This window comes from Gadus morhua, chromosome 2 (assembly GCF_902167405.1).
Source record: "Gadus morhua chromosome 2, gadMor3.0, whole genome shotgun sequence".
Classification (NCBI taxonomy): Eukaryota; Metazoa; Chordata; class Actinopteri; order Gadiformes; family Gadidae; genus Gadus; species Gadus morhua.
In genome coordinates this window covers 13261921-13281459 of record NC_044049.1, presented here as the reverse complement: position 1 = coordinate 13281459, position 19539 = coordinate 13261921, and the positions used below count along the sequence as shown (strand labels likewise).

The 19539-nt window shown below is 43.5% G+C and overlaps 2 protein-coding genes across 3 annotated transcripts; both read right to left on the bottom strand.

The window, feature by feature from the left end:
- Positions 1-861, bottom strand: phospho1 (phosphoethanolamine/phosphocholine phosphatase 1). Its single transcript, XM_030343445.1, has one exon. It carries the CDS (start codon positions 859-861, stop codon positions 1-3), a length of 861 nt encoding a protein of 286 aa, XP_030199305.1.
- Positions 862-3273: 2412 nt separating this feature from the next.
- On the bottom strand, positions 3274-19097 carry znf652 (zinc finger protein 652). Of its 2 annotated transcripts, none has more exons than XM_030340307.1 (6): positions 18851-19097; positions 14429-15951; positions 13756-13903; positions 13424-13539; positions 10464-10608; positions 3274-6750 (listed from the first exon to the last, which is right to left on the bottom strand). In XM_030340307.1, exons 2-6 carry the CDS (start codon positions 15497-15499, stop codon positions 6077-6079), a joined length of 2154 nt encoding a protein of 717 aa, XP_030196167.1. In that variant the 5' UTR covers positions 15500-15951; positions 18851-19097; the 3' UTR covers positions 3274-6076. The 2 variants fall into 2 exon arrangements, with proteins under 2 accessions (XP_030196167.1, XP_030196159.1); XM_030340299.1 differs by having other exon boundaries at positions 18762-19088.
- Positions 19098-19539: the final 442 nt, after the last annotated feature.

The following is a 19539-nucleotide window of genomic DNA, read 5'->3' as shown; positions in this document are numbered from 1 at the left end:
CTATTCCGCCATGATCTTCCTCAGCCGCTGCACCACCTCCTCCGCCCCGGCCCAGGGCACCGTGACCGCCCTGAACTCCCCGGGCATGGCCTCGTGCATCTCCGTGATCAACCGGTGCATGGGGAAATCCCGCCGTGGGAACGCCACGTCCCTGGGCCCGAGGACCGTTGCCGGGCAGAAGTCGTTGGCGCCGTCCCCCACGTAGAACACTCTCTCGTAGGGACGCCCGCGCTCCTTGGCACGGCGGGTCACGTACTCCCGGAGCACGGCCTGCTTGCACATGTTCTCGGGGCAGCGCTGGCAGTCGTGGGAGTGGAAGGGCCGCATGACCAGCCGGCCGTCCTTGTTGAAGTTCGCGGGGTTGGTGAAGATCCGGTGGAAGAGTGGCCGGGCCCCCGTGCGCCGGAGCCACGCCTCCACGAAAAAGGTGTTGGCGTCGGACAGCAGCACCACCTCAAAGTCCTGCGGGGGGCGCGTGCGCAGGAACTGGAGCAGGGTGAGCATGCCCGGTGTGGCGGGAAGCTTCTCCATCACCGCCCGGATCTGGCTCTCCGTCACGCCCTGCTCTGCCAGGTAGGCCAGCACGCGCTGCATGTACTGGTTGTAGTGGCCCGGCTGATAGGTGTCCTTCAGCCAGTCAGGGAGCACCTGATTGGGCGCTGCCTGCACCACCATGTCATCGCTGGTCTCGTCCACGATGGTCTCGTCGAAGTCAAAGAAGATTAGGAAGCGCTTATCGGAGGAGATCTGGGGCAGGTTGGAGGCAGCCATGTTATCCGCGGTGTGTCGGAGGCGCGTGGGCTCCTCTTGACCTGGGGGAGGGTTTGGAACATAACAGCAGTTGAAGACGGAGTCGCCCATGGTGCCGCCGCAGTGCTACCTGCTGCTGAGGGGTGCTGAGGGGAACAGAAACACTCCTGTCCCTCTGTATGTGGAACATCCCACAAGGGCAGAGTATGGGGATGGGTCGGTCAGTGCACCACAGGGAGGAGGAAAAAAACGGAGGAACGGAAACCACATGATGATTTTGAAGAAGGGAACCACCAGTAAAAAGAAATCCAAGCTCGGGTTAGCAATTGTGAGGAATGGAATATCCCAAATCTTCAGAAAGCAGAAGACATTCAAAAGGGGTCGTCTATGGAAATTGAGCCACTGCAATATTAATCAGTGAGTTAATATTACATGCGATTACAAGTGATCGGTTATTTGAACATACGCTAGCTCAAATGTCAAGAGAAACCAATGAAGACATTAAAATGACAAGCGATAGTAGCCTACCCGTCAAAACAGTTTTTTTCAAGTAGATTTCGTTGGGCCAGAGTCCGAGTCCACTGGCTTCAGCTGAAAAAAAGATCATTCGATTTTAAATGTCAAAATCACAGACTAATAAACAACGCGAGATATTGCATATTAGACTCCAATTGATGATAAAGTGTTTTCCTGCTAAAATGAAAAGTAAACGAAAGATGTATAAGCGATATATTTAAAAAGACGCACCGGAGGATACTCGGTATTGTCCAAACCTCGTCCCTATATCGCGACAATCGCGTACGGGCCCGTTCTCTTTCTTGATCTGCGAACGGCGCTCTGCTGGTGTGCCTTTATGTGAAGTCAAAAAACACAGGCACGCGTGTGACGTAGACGGCACTTGAAGGAATCATTTGAACCCTCCCCAACTACAGATGAAACAAAAGCAATTCATCTGGAAGCATCTCATGGGTGCTGGGTCACTTATGAATTTCCCCGCGAATAAAACGCCAAGCGAGTGTGCATGACCGTTGACTAGATCATTGACAATTTATCTAGGACTTAAGATTCTTGGGTTCTTCTTAGGGTTCCCAACCAGTTTGTCAAGGTGACACACGCTGTATTCTTGAGGCGAGGATAGTGCCTCATTTCAACCTACATAGCCTATACGTTTGACAATGCTTTAAAATTATTTTTTTGAAAGACTGCTGTGTGTCATATTGCGTAAATTGCTCCAAACATATCCTTTAAGTTAATGTGCATTTTCATAACCTTTCCCTGCAACTTCATCAACGCATTATTGTTGATGAACATATGCATAAAAAAGATAATGATTATTGGCTCCTGAAAGCAATTTGTCTACATCAATTGGAAATCCAACTGCGCGTTGAAACGTAGACAATCACATATGGAACATGCGCCACGTAATCGCGATAACAAGTCGTGCAATATGCAACATTAATCAACGCCAACGCAGACGCAGACAGCGCGCTATACGATGGTCATTAATGGACTTTCCAATCAGTGGAACTCTGCGCCCTACAGCACGAGTAGCCTACCTCTCCTTATCGGCGTGGTCAGACATCTGCGACTCCTCCCTCGGCCCCTCGCCTGGTAGGTTTAATGACTTTCAGCGATGCTCACGATTTTGGAAGCCAAACGGGAATGGTTGCACTGAACTACCATCTCTTTACTCCTCCGCCGACGAAGAGAGCCCGCCTGTACCTGACCGCCCACGATGTGAGTCACACGTTTACTCATCCATAAATCGACGCCTCGGCTCTCTCCAAACCCCTGCAAAGATAACAGCCACTACAGAGGTATGGTGTGAAATGGTCCAGGATCCATCCACAGCGAGTGTGCTGAATTATAAAATGTAACATCGAGACGAGAAGAATAAATTACATTCTCCCACTTTGCATATACTGAAGGGCTACTGATTAAACGTCTGCTTTTTGAGAGACATTTGAATATTTTAAAGTGTATGGACGGCTTTATGAACATTTTTGAATTTCATTATGTATTTCATGAGTGCAAGCAATGGATGTCCTTTGTTGTCAACAGAGGAACAACAAATGAATGAATTATTATGAAGTTTGGTCTGGCAGCATATTTTTGCCAAGACAGACAGTATACAGTGTTGCTCTAAAGGTTTAGGCCAGTTCTGTGCTATGGACTACGTGTTACAGCCAAAATTAGTTATTGTTGGTTGAAAAGTAGCAAATGAAGGGCAGGGAGGTAGGCCAAAAAGGACCACGGCGGCCTCACAATGCAACACAGAACATAAGGTGGCTTAACACTATGGAATAGCTGAGAGCAGAAGAACTTTGTTAAGAGCAAAAAACTTTGCAAATGCATATGCAATCTATGCATGTTTGGAAGACATTTAGTAAACATGCAAAACTCCCAATTTGTTTGCTTATCTTCAGCCAACATTTTGTATATCTTCTACCGTAGCCCTATTTTCATGTTAAGGTTCACGGCAAACCTACTGGAGCATATTTGACGATACAAAAAATACATAAATGAGTGCTAATTGTGGCTACTTGTTTTACTTTTCAAAGTTAGCAGTCAGTTACATGAACATTATCAAAAAAGGCCCAACATTTCCACATATTCTCAACCTCCGGAAACATACAAAAAGACAAACCGGGACATTGTAAAGCTGCACATTTTGTACCAGATACAATAATAAAATACGCAATGCTACATTAAGTGGTTAAAAATACAAGGGAAAAATGTATATTGATTTTTTAAAAACATCTTTGAGGAATATACAATGTTATTTTTTTAACTACCGTAGTCAAGAAATTTAGTAGAAAGTGCATTCTATATGAAAAAGAAGAGGAGGAGAATCACACAGCACACAGAAAGAACAGACCGTAAGAACTGAAGTAAAAATAATGCATTTCAGATGTTGTTCAGAAGAGCTTGTGTGAAAATAACTGGGTAAATGTGTGTTACACTTTTAGAAGAAGGGGTCCATATCAGATAATGTCATTATGAAATTACAACAAAACAAGGACAAGGAGGAATTTGAAATAATTAGTAAATAAGTCATTGTGTGCTATGGTCGCTTCCACATCACCATCACTCAGACTCTCCTCCTCTTCCCTTACTCAACATCATCCAGCCACCGAATAACCTGCTCCTATACAGACACAATCTCACTCTCAACCAGCCGCTCCTATAGACAGTCTACTCTCATCAACCCGCTTCTATACGGACACAATGTTACTCTCATCCAACCACTCCTATACACAATCTTACACTCATTCACCCGCTCCCATACAGACACAATCTTTCTCGTATCCGCAATGCATGGTCTCCCTCGCCCTCTCCTTCCCCGGTGCCTATAGCCCACACATAAGTAAAGTGCAGAGAAAACACACAACTGAAGCATTAAAATAAAAAAATATCCATACTGAACAATAAAGCAAAAACAGTACAACTTGGGGGAGGAGGATGACCCCCTAGATGTGGCGGGATAGTTGTGGGTGTCTTGAAAGGTAATGCAGACTACCGGGGTTCAGTTTAATCTCTAAATAAGACGAAACAGAATCACTGTGCTAGACCTAAATGTACTGCTCTACATCGCCGGCCATGGTGAATATAAAAGTACTGGAAAAGCAGCTTTTGGTATGGGAGCCACAGATTATGTCCAGACACAACCAATAGCACGACACATGCACACAGACAGACCGGACAAACAAGAGGGCCAAGGCTCAACAGCCTTTTTTTAAGTACTTATCAAATAACAGTGCGGCATGGGGCGAGAGGTTGAAAAGTTTCATCAATAAAGCAACACAACTACTCTGTCCATATACTCTGCCCTTCCCCTCCCCTTTGAACATTCACACAGTCAAAGAAAACATGAGGATTTAAAACACCATTTCTCATTTGATGCAACAGTGCTTGTCTATACATGGAGGTGAATTTTGAGAATACAGAAAGGCTACCGCTACCCTCCAAGGTTTTCCAAAGGAACATCCTTTCAAACTAAACACAGAAACGTTCTATTTAAAACTGCTATTACTCCAAGTAGAAAACATTCACTGTGGTAAGACCTGCCGCTTTGTCTATGTGCGTCAAAGTATGTCTGTTTTTTTCAAAAGAGAAGAAAGAATGATCGGGGAGAAACGGAAAGAAAAAAAATCCACCAGAAAGGAAATTCAGATGATCCGAAAACTCCAAATGGGAAAAATGTATCCGTGACTTTCAAGCACGGTCAATTAAGAGATGCAAAGTCCATGTGTCGTGAATTGTATGAAACGGACCCGTATTATTCGGACAGAGGCTAGGAAGGAAAGGAAGAGAAGGGAAAAATAAAGAAAGGAGGAGAGAAAAAGAGGGAGAGCACAGAGAAATCATGGTGGGGTCAAATGCCAGGCCCTTCACAGTGGTAGTATGTTGATAGGCAACTGTTTTCCAAAATTATTAGTTGATCAACAGTACTAAAAATCAGAGGTTAAATGGATCAAACTAATTACAAAAAAAGATCACCGGCCATACATAGTGTTTCTTTCTATGATTCTAAACGTGATTATGTGTGAAGTTGTTAAAGCGAAGCCCAACCTTTGTTCGTTTCACTACATGTCAGACTCGAGTGTCCAATCACAATCAGGTACTAAACCGCCAGTCCGAATGGAAACCTAACCACAACATGTAGTACTGGAATGGAAAGCACCATTTTACCATCATAAACCAATCAGCCATTATCAGATCTTGTATACATCCAAGCTTCTTAGAAAACCTCTCCAAACATCCCACTGTGACCTACAAGGTCAACTGCGGTTGACTTTATGAAGCACCAGAGAGGGCTGAAGTAAGTCAAACATTCATCATACATAACCTGGCCCAAGGGCGCTAGCTTGCACTTAAAATAAAATTAAAAAAAAAATAAAAATAATAATAGAAAAGCCCAGGCCAGTGTGCAATCATCAACCAAATTGACATCTAGAGATGTATGGTTGTTTGTGTGGATCAGAGGTGGGTCCACTAAACCAGGTTAATACTTTTTCTGAAATTTCACAGAAACACATGTTAAACATGATGAAAGAGCGACAGACATAGAAAAGATTCTTCACCAACATGAACTACTGCGCACCGCCAATATGATCTGAAGGGGTAGAAGGAAAACACAACAAGATTGTAAATCAGTCAGTGGATCCTAGTTTCTCAGTAAACACCGCTTGTCTAACGTGTGTACTGAGAGTTAATCAGTCCAAGGCTCTCACACACACAAACACACACACACACACACACACACGTCCTGTCCTTATCAGTTTTGACCCCTTGCCCAGTACAACAGCTGGGAGGTCTGGGTGCCTCAGTGGTGGGGCGCACCCGGGCCTTTGTCTGAGGGGGGCATGTGGTGTAGGTACCCGCTGTCCTCCAGGCCACAGTGGTTGAGGGGCTCACTCTTAAAGAGTGCTGGGGGAGGCGGGAGGTGGGAGGCGGGGGGCACTGCCACATGGTGGTGGTGCTGGTGGTGCTGCTGCTGTACAGAGGCGGGCGGGGGCGGTGGCAGTGTGTGCTGAGGCGTGCCTGGGTGCTGCTGATGGCCGGCGACTTGGTGCGGATGATGGTTGGCGGGCGTGACGTGGAGCTGCAGGTTGGAAAAGGTGTGACTCCCGGGGGCCCGGGGGGCCAGAGCTCCATCCGAGGGGCTCAGGGAGACCATTGGGGCCGAGGGGGAGGGGTTGGCGGCGGCGGGGGTCGAGGGCTGGGGCCCCAGGGGGCCCGGGTTAGGGCCGGAGGCGGGGTGGGGGTTGGAGAAGATCCGGAGAGGCAGGGACTGGCTGCCGCTCTGCAGGACCACGGAGCTGGTGACCCGGAAACACTTCTCCTTGTGGGCCTTGAGCATGTTGGAGAAGCGGAAGCGCTGGCCGCACACGTCGCAGGGGTAGGGCTTCTCGCCCGTGTGGGTGCGGCGGTGGCGCTTCATGTTGGGCCGGCTGGTGAAGCTCTTGCCGCAGATCTCGCAGATGAAAGGCTTCTCTCCTGCCGGGACAGAGGACAAATCGAAAAGACACAGGGATAAACTAAAATGAAACAAATGCATATCAAGAAACAGGAGTGCTGTATAGCACCACTGATTTCCCTCATCTATTCCATTCTGATTACAAGGTCCTGATTCGATTGCTGGATTTACAGTAAACTCAGTAAACTAAATGCTGTGGATTGTATAAGGAACCCATTCTACTGGTGCATAATTGTACAATTATTAAGAAATAGTTCCATATAGAATGGACCCCAAGGCAGTTACAAGAATGTAGCTTTTAAATAAGATGAGCAATGCACTAGCACAACACAATATATATTGCAATTTGAAGAACCAAAAGCTGGCCACACGAGAGTAACTGAGTTAAAGCTTCAAGCATCCTTAGGAAACGGTACAGTATATGTACATATTTTCCACGGGGTCCACGCTACGCAACACCTGCCAATCGTGACACAACCCGGAGTTACATCGCTCCCCGCCCACTTCAAAAAGTGTAGAAATGGAAAGTCAACTTATTTGGGTTTCTTTTTCAAGGCTCTGGCTAAAAATGCTAAGCCAGCCAAGACTCTGAATTGAGACCCTCCACAGTCCATCCACCCAAACGGTACGAAACTGTTGCGATTCTCTCTACGTAGAGTGGAGACGAGCAGGAGAACAACAGCAGTCTAGTGGAATGCCACTCTCATTAGCCTCTCTCTATGGAGCTATTCAGAATGTCCGCTGCAGCCCACGCAGACATTGATTTCAAGGCTGCCGAACAACTCTCCAAGTATCCGTTCCTGGGCTGCGTCGAATGTGTGAAAGTACTCCAACAGCGAACATCGCATGGTGACAGGGAATATGGCAGACCCATGGAGAGGTTTTGTGCACATTTACAAGGTTTTAAAAAGTTTCAGTTTCAGTTGTTGGCGAACGGTCTGCTGCTTGGCAGGGTTCATGGCCGTGTTGCATCACAGTGAATAGCTTGGTCTGTCTGCTTCACATGCGGAAAATAGGGTTGCCGCGGTATAGTATTATCGGTGTTAATGGTGTTGAGGCCAACACCGATTACTCGGTGTTGCACACCGGTAACAGTTATTTTTTAATTTATTTTTCCAGTAATGAAAAAAAAATTCAGTACAAATTGATAATATAATTATAGTCAAGATTTTTCTTTTTTTTTAATAATAATAGATAGGCTACCTAATAAACCGTTGGAACATCCAGACAGGTAACCATAGCAACGCCGGTAAACAAACCCCGCAAAGCCCGATCCCTACGAGAGCTCCCCCGCGCTACGGCCATCCGGAGGCGCACAGAGCTTTTGGCCGTGATATTATACATAAAATTATATTATACTATTATATAGAATGTTATAAGACGCTGTCACCGAGAATTGGCGCTCTGCCAGACGCTGACACCGAGTGTTAGAGGAGAGTTGACGGAGAAGATGGCGGTTGACCTAGTTTCAAAGTTTATACCGTTTATACCAGTGTTGACACGAGTGTATAAGTCTGTCTGAAAATGTCTACACCACGGCAACCCTAGCGTGAACCTCTTCAAAAAGTGACAGTGGACATCGCAAGGTGATGGTCAACATCAGCCCAATGGAGATGTTTTATGCGCTAACAAGACTATACAGTTTAAAGGTTTAGTTTCAGTAAGCAGCAAAAGGCATACTGCCTGGCAAGGATCATGGCGTGTATTACAGGGCATAGCTGGGTGTGTCCCGGCTTCTAAATTGGGAGGGGAACGGGTAATTGTACCTTCTGAATATCACACAAATAGAACTGTCTGGGGCGTTGGAAAGCAGCGTGTCCACCCACTGCTGAACTTGAACTTGGAGACATGTTTGCCATTTGCCTCGCACTGCGCCCTGGGTTTAGTAGTCTTGGAAATAGCAATAGGAGCATGTGTCTAGGTACTCATTATAAGCCTCAATCCATGTGAGGTTCCCCTGTGATTTCTCTCTCTCCCCCTCTCATTACAAGAGGCGTGGCAGATTCTCAATGTCCCTACTATTGCAATGGGCACTTTGTGGACCTCCCATTTATATGCTCTTTTAGAATACACAAATTGTGCTTGTCAACAAAGTTTATACAGCAGCATATGTACATTTTATAATGTAAGTGCATGTTTTAGGATCTCGTTAACTTTTACAATCTATACCCAAAGCACCATATTTCAGATTTGATGCCATGTTTGAACTGTTACAATATCCTAAAAGCTATGTGTTGAGTTCTTTGGTCAAATGGAAAGGTTTCAAAAGACCCAAGTTCAAGATCTACTGATGATGACTGATGCTGTTATACTATACTGTCATACTGTCAGGCAGTGGTTCTGAACCTTTTTGTGGCAAAGGTATTGCTAGACAGTATAAACTGTAGAGAGAACACTGGTATAAATATGCCCTATGATATGAATTTCAGCGAAACCAAGAGTAAATCGATTGAAGGGGAGAAAATGCGGCTTTTACCACTGAACTGTTTAGAGTTTACCTGAGACATGGTCAGACAAAGTGTGCAATTCAATCCAGGGTTCTCCCAAAATAATATTATAGTGGCACTGTGCAACATGTTACACCATCTACAGTTTAAAAAATAATAGGATTGTCGCGTTGTTCAGTTGACGTTGTCGTACTCCTTAAATGGTCAAGTTACTGGTTAAAACACTATTTAAAAAAGCGGGAAAAAAAGTACAATATAACGAGTGAGTACTGTCTGCAGGAAGTCAGCAGCTTTTGGATCCACTCTGCTTGGTCCAAGTCCTCAACAGCAGAGCTTTAATGAAAAACTGGACACAAACCAGAAGGACATGCAACGTGTTTAGTAATAGAATGGAGCGTAGAGGAAAGAGGAAACCAACACGGCGGAAGGTTTGGGTCTTAAACTGTGCTTAATTTAAAGAGTGGAAATGGACGCGTGCAAAGGTTTTGAGCAGTGATCTCTTCGGAACCAAAAAGCCAAATTCCATCACATTGCCCTGCAGCACTCAAACTTTTTGGGCAGAGTCAATTACCTGATTACTAGCCTTTTATAATTAGTAGGTAGTACGTTTGATTTATTATACCCATGTTTAAACCTTTACATGCAGTTGTCCTTATCTGAAGTAAAGCATACAAGCAATAGCCTTTTCAGCACCTTCCTGTTTCATCCCGTTATATATACCATATCTGATTATTTTCAAGGAGGGGAATGTTTATGAAATATGCACATAAACAAATGACTAGCGTAATATTCCATCCTCCGGATGGGGTGCCACTAAAGTGATATTTGACTAGGTCTGAGCCCCACAAATAAATATTCAAATATTTGGGTTCAGACCTAGTCATTTGTTTATGTGCATATTTCATAATCATTCCCCACCTTGAAAATAAATAATCAGATATGGTGTATATATAATATATATAACGGGATGAAACAGGAAGCCTTGTTTGGCCTCCAGAAAGAGAAACATAAAGCCTTGTTTTGCCTCCAGAAAGAGAGGCCAAGCAAGTATACAATGTTCATTTTGTGGGGATGGGGGTTTGACTCAGTCAATGTGCAATTGCTGTGTTATGTTTTACTTTCATTTGTTCTTATAGTTTGTTATTGTTTGTTTCCAACACATTTCATAGTACTGGTGTGCCTTAAAGCGAGGATAGCCTTGTCATAAAACTTCCGGGCTGAAAACCACTGCCATGAAGTTTACGGTCTAGTCCTTTAATATACTAATACATGTTGGTCTTGCTTACCTGTGTGAGTCTTCATGTGCTCATCAAAGTACTGCTTCATGTTGAAGTCCTTGCCGCACCACTGGCACATGAACTGCTTGTGTCCGATGTGGATGCTCATGTGGGACCGCAGCTGGTACTTGTACTGGAACCGCTCGTCACAGTTCTGCAGCAATATGCAAACAGAGGCGTTCACACGGCATGCATGTACATACACACGTGCTGACCATTTGCCTGCTCATAGAGACAGAACAATACACACACAAATCGCACACGACTTCTTTGATACCTTAGAATACTGTTGAAGTAAGGTGTCACGTAAAAAAATTATTAGAAACCTTTCTTAATGATGAATCGTCTATTGACTAGTGCTTTGATTGGCTAGAAAAATACACAAATCACCTTCAATGCAAACAGGTTGATGTGTGGCCGATTTTATCTACTGATATAAATCGGTATTAGCGTATGCGTTTGCCAAAATGAAAACGAGAGGGTGTTGATTCATTCACGTAATCACCTCTTTATATATCCTCTAAACAGAGCGCTTCTGCGTAAACACTCAACACTATCAGTTTGATACCATGTTCTGTGTGAAGGTTAGTAGTTCCTCCCCATACAGGTAATTGTTTCCTTTAATTCTTGGTTTTAATATGACGTTGCTGTGGCAGAGAGAGAGAAAGAATGTCTATAACAGATATTTTGCTGGAACTAGAGAAGAAATCCTGCCTTTACAGAAACTAAACTGTTTAATACAAACTAAAACCAAAACATTTAATAAGGTATAATTTATACAATCACACGTTTTTGAAAATAACCTATTAAAAACATACAGCACAGCCAAACTCAACAACCATGTAATCTATGTTCATGTGGTCGACCAAAAGAAGGCCTTGGGTAAACGCAACACTCCCCCCAGTGGGCACATTCTGCCTTTGAAATGAGAGCAAAAGGACAAGAGAGCATTCAGTTAAAGAAGGCAATGAAAACATGAGCGATGCCCGTTCCATTGACACTGTTTGAAAAAGCTCAAGAGTTGACTGGCAGACCGCCGATATTAGGGCTTGTTCATTTAAAAACATACAGGAAAAAGAGTGTGAGGTACAGATATTTGCACTTGCTAAAAAAAATAACCACTGATGTGAATACATGGTGGTGTGTTCCCCGCCAAAGACGCCAGTAGAGAGGAGCAGCCTATTTAGGGAAAAGCTGTGAACCTCCCACCACAGTGTACATATAAGAGACTCAAAAACAACTGAGACACTTCTAGGCAGAATCTTTCTTTTTGAGTGCCATCACAAGTGCTGATTCATAGAAGTGGCAAACATGCCTGCTTGTCGTCGATTATGTCCTATACTAAGTAAGAACTATTTAAGCAAAAATCTAATCAAAAAACACAATATTTTAACACCAAAAAAAAGGTACAGAGGATTCTATGAGCAAGTCAGAAATGTATCCAATTCAAACCATTAAGCGAATTACCGTCAAGCAACAGAGCATCAGATGCGCGTCTTTTAACTCTAATGCAGAATAGTGCCCCATGGTGCACTTGCCATCATTTTGTGAGGCTGAGCTGTCCACTTAATTAATTGTCAATTAACAAGGCTTTGTACTGTGGGCTACAGAGGACCACAAATGGAACAAGAGGTTTGCAGTTTTGTGGCATGAAGAAAGGATTAGGTTTCAAGAAAAGCTTGCATTAATGCTGCTGTCATAAATAAAATGATGTATTAAACCATCCCGGTTGTCCCATTATTGTTCGGGTTGTTGATGTGGTTAAGGCGAAGCTGAGGTTGCTTACCACAACCAAAGTACTAGGGGTGCAACGGATCACAAAACTCACGGTTCGGATCGTGTCACGGTTTTTGAGTCACGGGTCGGATCATTTTCGGATCAACAACAAAAAAGATAATAATCCTGCTTCCTTTAAGCGTAGTAAATATTTAAAAATGCTTGTGTCCACATAAAATAAAAACTTATAAAAAATAATTTTGACAAAATAAAGTGCAATCTGAGGCATCATTTCTTCTTTTTTTTAACATGGATATTAAATAAAAAACAAAACAAACTGTGACCAAAGGAAGCACAGAGAACCGGGCGAAGAAACTACAACCAAACATTATCAGCCCATTTCCGGTTCCCGTTTCAATGGGATTTACGAAACTCCAAATAACACAAGACAGAAACTGTATTCCGCTACGATACTTATTAGGGACATCAACGAACACCACTTACCAATCGGTAAGTTGCACATTTTTGAAAACTAACGTTAGGGTTGTTTTAAGGACAGGTTTGAGGATGGCCAAAGCCAGCCATTCTGAAGCAGGCAGGGGCGAATCGAAATGAGCCAAATACCTGAGACAGGACCAATAGTCAACATTTCGGTGTGTCAATCTCTATATTTCATCCTAGACAAACCAGAAAGGGGGCTAATGTGCTAAATACCGTAATTGTCCTTTAAATATGCGTTGATCACACGAACGCACAACTTATTTTCTTCTTTTATTTTTTAATCAGCCGATCCGCGGATCACTTGCGTCCCGAACCGTGAGGGTTGATCCGTTGCACCACTAAAAAGTACAGAATGCTGCATAACTCTGAAGACTTTTGCTTTAGTGGTGTTTAACGGGTCAAAGGGAAGAGGACGAATAGGCTACGGGTCTTACAGTGAGGAACCTTTATAATGGAACTATATTGCATAACGTATCATCTTCAATTATAAGAAGAAAAAACATTGCAAACACAGGGGCCGTGGCCAACCGAGATGTGATAAAAGGTTTCAATCAGCTCAACCACATTTTTTGCTCATTTAAGTAACAGGACTCGTTTGTCCAAAAAAATTCGAGCTCCAAGTCCGTTTTTTCTCCCTTGCAAAAACATCAGGCTTAAGTGGTGTTTGAAACACCTCAAACATCATCTGTGGTCAGCGAGAATCATTGAAACCACAGAAATAATGCTTGCAGCCATACATCTGTAAAACTCACCTCACAACGAAACGGCTTTTCTCCGGAGTGCTGGAGGGAGTGGACCTTTAATGACATGCTACGCTTGAACGACTTCCCACATGTTTCACATGTGAAAGGCATGTCCTTAGTATGTGCTGAAAAACAAACAAGAAAGATGGTGACGGGAGGAAGGAGTAAAAGAGTGATAAGTCTCTCCGTAAGAGGTGGAGATAGTGTGAAGCTGATTAACCACTTATGATTATATATTTGATAAATGAAGGAGTATGTCGCAATGCTCTATAGTTCTTTTCTACAGCATGTAGAGTTCATGATAGTATGTATTCTCTCTCTCTCTATCAGTGTTTACTCACCAACCATGTGCTTTCGTACATGTGCCATGGTGTAGAACTTCTTCTCGCAGATCTCACAGGAGAACTTTTTCTCTGCGTAGCCGTGCACGATTTTGATGTGCTCATGCAGAGACCACAGCTTCTTGAATGACTTATTGCAGGATACACACTGGGGAAGAAAACGTTTAATAAACCTTGAGCGAACTTTACAGTCTAAAAATGGTTCATTCAGCCCAAGCCAGTTACACGCCTCATGCAAACAGTTATTTTCTTATACTCTAGTGCCCCCTGCTGGTAAGGTTTTCTGATTCACTTTGAATCACAATAAGATATGTGATTAAAAATAATTACGATTATATGGGCTTGCATCCATTTGTGTGTGGAAAGAGTGAAGTTGAAAGGATGCCTTGATAAGGTTACAAAAATAATACGCATTTTGGATTTAGGTAATAATGTTGGCCTTTTTCCTCCTAATAAAACTGTACCCATTCAATAATAGAGGGTTGAAATTTGGACTCAGATACAATGTTATGTTTACACCTATTCATTCGCACACGCGCGCGCGCACACGCACACACACACACACACCTAGAAAGGTGGTTGGTTACATCCATTTAGTCAATAAAACATCTCAACATTACATTACAAATAAAGTGTCAATTGAAATGTAAATTGATATTTGAGCTATGCTCACCTGGATGTTCTTCTCACAGTCCGTCTGCTGGTGCAAGGCCAGCTCACTCTCCAGGATGAACTTCTTGCCACACTTGTCGCAGATCTGCATGCGCCTATGAGTGACGTTCATATGCTTCTCCAGGTACCAGCGGGTATTGAACACGCGGGGGCACTTCTCGCACGCCAGCATCTCTTTCTCCTCGCCGTCCCCCTTCACCATCACAGCCGAGGTCGAGTCGGCGCCCGCGTGGGCGGAGCGGCCCGGCCTGTGCTTCTTCTTCTTCTTCGGGGAGTCCAAAAGCTTCTGCCTCCCCCTGGTCGTCATGCCGGTGGCTGTCAAGGCAGTGCGGAGGCTCTTCCTCCGGGGCTGGCTGGAGGCGTCGAGGCCCCCGGCCCCTAATCGGACCCTCTTCCCTCTCGTTGGGATCTCAAGCTCTTCTTCTACGTCATCATTATCATCATCATAATCCTCTTCACTTGGACTCTGTTCTTCTTCTGCCTCCTCCTCCTCTTCTTCTTCTTCTTCTTCTTCCTCCTCCTCCTCTTCTTCTTCTTCCTCCTCCTCCTCTTCCTCATCTTCATCACTCCCTCCTCTCTCCGAACTGTCCTTCTTGGAGACGTGCAGCGTCTGATTGTTCAGGTTGACCTCCACGATGATCTGCTCACGCTTGAAGCTCCCCGCCTCGCCGTTCTCCTCCTCGCCCTCCTCCCCCTCCTCCGAGTCCTCTGGCGTGCCCCCACCTCCAGCCTCAGGGCTGTGGCCGGCTGCCCCCTGCTGCTCTCCTCCCTCTCTATAAAGCTGCTGCTGTTGCAGGTGGTGGTGCTGGGGGGACGCGATGTGGTGGACGGGCAGCTGTCCGAGGGCTTGTTCCCCGGTGGTCGTCTTCACCGTTGCCATCTTGTTGTCTACGAGGACGGAGTACGGCTTGCCGCCTGCCTCGTGTTTGTACAGCTTGCTAGTCAGGTCCAGATCTGAGGCGGGGGAGTGGAAGTAGGACTGGGACACCTGAGCCCTGCGCCCCTCCTCCTGGGACATGCCTCCGAGGGTGGGGACAGACAACTCTTCCTTGAGACTCTGGCAGGAGGTCATACAGAGAGAGAGAGAGAGAGAGAGGGCAGAGTAGGTGGGAGCAACCGGGTGTAAAGAGTTTGGTACTCTGGCTCGCTCTACAAGGAGGGGCAGGGGGAAGCACAGCAGTCCCCCACCCCTCCCGCTAGCGAAGAGATGGAACGGAAGTTGAGGGCTGTTCAACCCGACTCAAACAGGGCGTCCAGGTCGTTGGAGGCAAGAAACACTGTTGGAACGACATAGAATCTGTTCCAGGTTTTCTTCGATTGGCCCAACAATCGGAGGGCAAAGTCCAAGTCAATCATCTCCAAAGCATCACAATATTTGAAGGAAGGCTTTTCTAGGCAAGTTGCTCTTAAAGAGTTTATTATTCCTTAATAAATCCTGTCTGTATGTATATCCAGCTGTATGTATAGGCTTAATAAACTTCCGAACCACTTGTTGTCATTCATGAACCATTCGGGATTTGCATTCTATGAAATAAAAAGACAAAATGAGAGAACCAGGTTAGTACTGTGTTTTTCTGTTCCATAAGCATCTCCAAACTGAAACTTCACTTGCAATATTGCATCCATAGTGCCACACTGAAAATTAAAGTGTTAATAAACCAACAACTTAAATTTGACTTTGAAATGGAAACTAACTATCATAAAATGTAATGCATATTTATTGCATAGACAATCTTGGGACTGGAGCAGCTAAGGTCATAACATTATTTACTATATAGCAACACCATGAAAGTTTCATGCAGTCATCTAAACCTGAAGGATTTCAATCAGTGGTCGGCGGTGACACCCACTCAGGGTGTGGTACAAGACTTAAAGCACCCAAAAAGCGTTTCCTTTCTCAAACAAAATGCACATAAGCCCCTCTTGAATGGTTATTTTGTACGACCCAACTTGAAATGATTATTTTGTGATTTTATTGCGGCAATATAAGTGTATAACCGGATTTATTACGGTTATACACTTTAATTTTATGAACCCACATTAATTTGCAAAATATATTTTTTACACCTTCTGCATGTGCATTACTAGGTGAAACTAAACAACAACAGCCAAGTGTGAAATTTGGAACCTCATGGAAATTAATGCTGTTCCTCGAGCAAGTAAGGCTACATAGAAACAAGTCAAGTTTGGTTATTGACAATTACCTTGTCTTAAAAATTAAATAATAATCTATATTTGGACTTAAACCGTAACTCCACGTAACTGAAGTAATTATAATTCATCAGTGTCCTATTAATAATGCTTTAATAAAAAAAACGACTTTTAGAGGATATCTGTATACTACGCCTTTTACACCACTTTGTTACAACTCTTACAGTTGCAGCAGCAACCCCACACCTGTCTTCCTGTACATGTTGACTCTTATCCTTTCTCAGAATAGGCCAGCAGCTCTCAGAGGTGTTTAGAAGACCACAGAGGGAGGGCCAATTTCACACGACCAAAAAAACTCTGCAACATCGCGTTTGAACTCAATAGATCATTGTGTTTGTTGAAATGCCGAACAACAAACAAAATAACAATGCATTGCAAATCCTACAGCTCTCACCACCTGATTCCAAGATGCTGCCAAGCCAAATCTTTTGACGTATGTTAACACTGATCAATACAATATTACTTTAATGTCAGGACAGTAACTAATCCTGGCACATACATTATTATTTAATCCCATTATTATTGAAAGCCACCACTCTTTACAGGCATGACTGGATCTTGCCTATAATCAACTTTAAAATTACACATTTGGGTGTGCAATCACTAAGACCAATACATGTGATTGCCATGGTGTGACTCATTTCAGAGTTTCACTTATAGTGAAATGGCGAAGCGAAGCCCTTTGATGTGGGAAGTGGGAGCAGTATCAGTGGTTATTTGCATCACCTCTTGCGATCAGTTTTGCTTGCTGAATATCAAACTAAAGCAAAGTAAGAGTTCCTATGCAAAGGTTCTATGCATAGGTTGAAAGTTGTTTACACAAAATCGTGGAAAAACAGTAGTAGCATTTAAGTATATTTGTACAAAAATACTAGTTTCTTTAAAAGCTGCTAGGATGTTTTTTTTTTAAGTAGTGAACAAATTAAGCGCCTTCACCCTCAATGGCAAAGCATTACTCCTTTACATGTCGAGGCCTACGCTGAATCTTTGTCTCAACTTTTAATGAGCTTTCAAACTCACAGCCTTGATCGAAATGAGAGGGTTCACATTCCTCACTCCTGCTGAACTCATAAGAACTTAAACAAGTGTGTGGAGCCCCATACCCTTTCTCTGTGGGAGCTTGTCTAGCAAGTCTCCTGTGAGGTCAAAGGCTTGAACCTGTGACTTTAGTGTTTGATGAGTAGGATGCCCCAGCCTTCAATATAAAGTGACATTTATTTGATAAAAACAATATAAACAAAAAGGTCTCGTAAAATATACACTGATTCATTATAGATTGAGGGATCTTCTCATTAATCAATCAAAAACAATAAGCTTGCGCTCTCGTTTTACCTAATATAACACTGCCAATTTACAAAGAAACAAAGATACATTCAAATAAGTGACTGCAAATCTAATGCTATTACGACTAGTAATTCTAATTTGAGTAATTACTTCAAGCTGTCAATTAAATAAATAGAAACAAAAAAGGCGTGTGCCTCATTGCGTATGGCTTGATTCATAGTATGTTAAAAAACGAAATGGCTGAAATAAAAAGTTCCAAAATTATAGAAGGAGTCATGCCCACATTGGGCAGGCCTGACCAACTAGTTAGCTTTCCCAATACACAGTAAGTGGGACGCACAAGAAAAGCTAACATGGTTAGCTTGAAATGCAACAATTAAATTGAAATTATATAAGGTTACATGGCGTGAAATATAATGTAATCCTACACCAAACAAGCTTACGATCAGTGTAAACTGAATTATATAATTCATGAACAGCTAAACAACTAACTTTTTAACCCCAAACCTCAGAGATTATAGCTAGCTTGCCTAGCATGTAGCAGATAATAACGTTAGGAAATGTAGCAAACTTTCCAGCCGTATCTTAACTGAGACGCGTTTCTGAATTAATGATAGATATAGGGGACGTAGATATCAAGCCACCACAAAATACAAACAATATGTATTTATAAGGGGAACATCGTGTCGTGCAATGTAAAGAAAACGCGTTCCTGAGAAGAAAAACAGACCGTGCTTTGCTGACAAACCCATTGAACTGGACAATGTCAGAAAGTCAACCCTGACATGGCTCATGCATAATTTACAACAAAGCTAATCAAACTACTGCAATTTACATACCCACGGCTTTCGCTTGCATCATTTCTGATTGTCACGTGTAAATATCCGAAATAACTTGTAAACAGGTTTGTGTCCATTTTCTGCTTTACCTTCGTCGCGAGCGCCCTCCTTCTTGCATGCATGCAATCAGAGTTGCACAGATTCAGTGTAACGCACGAGCCTTTCCGTTCGGCATAAAGTGCATTGACAATGCTACTTCTATGATTAGTTTACAAGGCACTTATACTGTATTCTACATAAATACACTCGTACCTGCGATTCTCTAGACCGCTGTAAAGCCATCGCTACGTGGCCCAGGTCTCGCGCGTACCAACGTCCCGCGCACATCGCAAGCATTCACAGGACAGGCCGCTGAGTGGGCGCGCACACGGTGTCTACATCACATCCCGGGTTTAATGGTTTCGTCTCTACACCAGACAGCGCACGATGCGCGTGCTCGGTATTACAATTTGTCAGGCTACAATAACCTAATTTCCCCTACATGAACATTAACAATGTGTTCTCTAAAAACACCTATTTCCCTACAAGGGTTCATATATATGCAGAAACTGGTATATTTTTCTTAAAGTAATATTATATAGGAGATTGACTTTAAATCACTGAGATGCTACATTTCAAGCTTGCATCGGAAATTGTCTGCAGGAGACCACGATAAATGTCTCATGGTATTGGTCTCATTCTAAAATAAATTTTCAAAAGAGAAAATATCTTGCTAGATCAATTAGGAAAACAGCAGTAAACAAAACGAATTATGTTAATGTACTGGGTGATTGTCAAC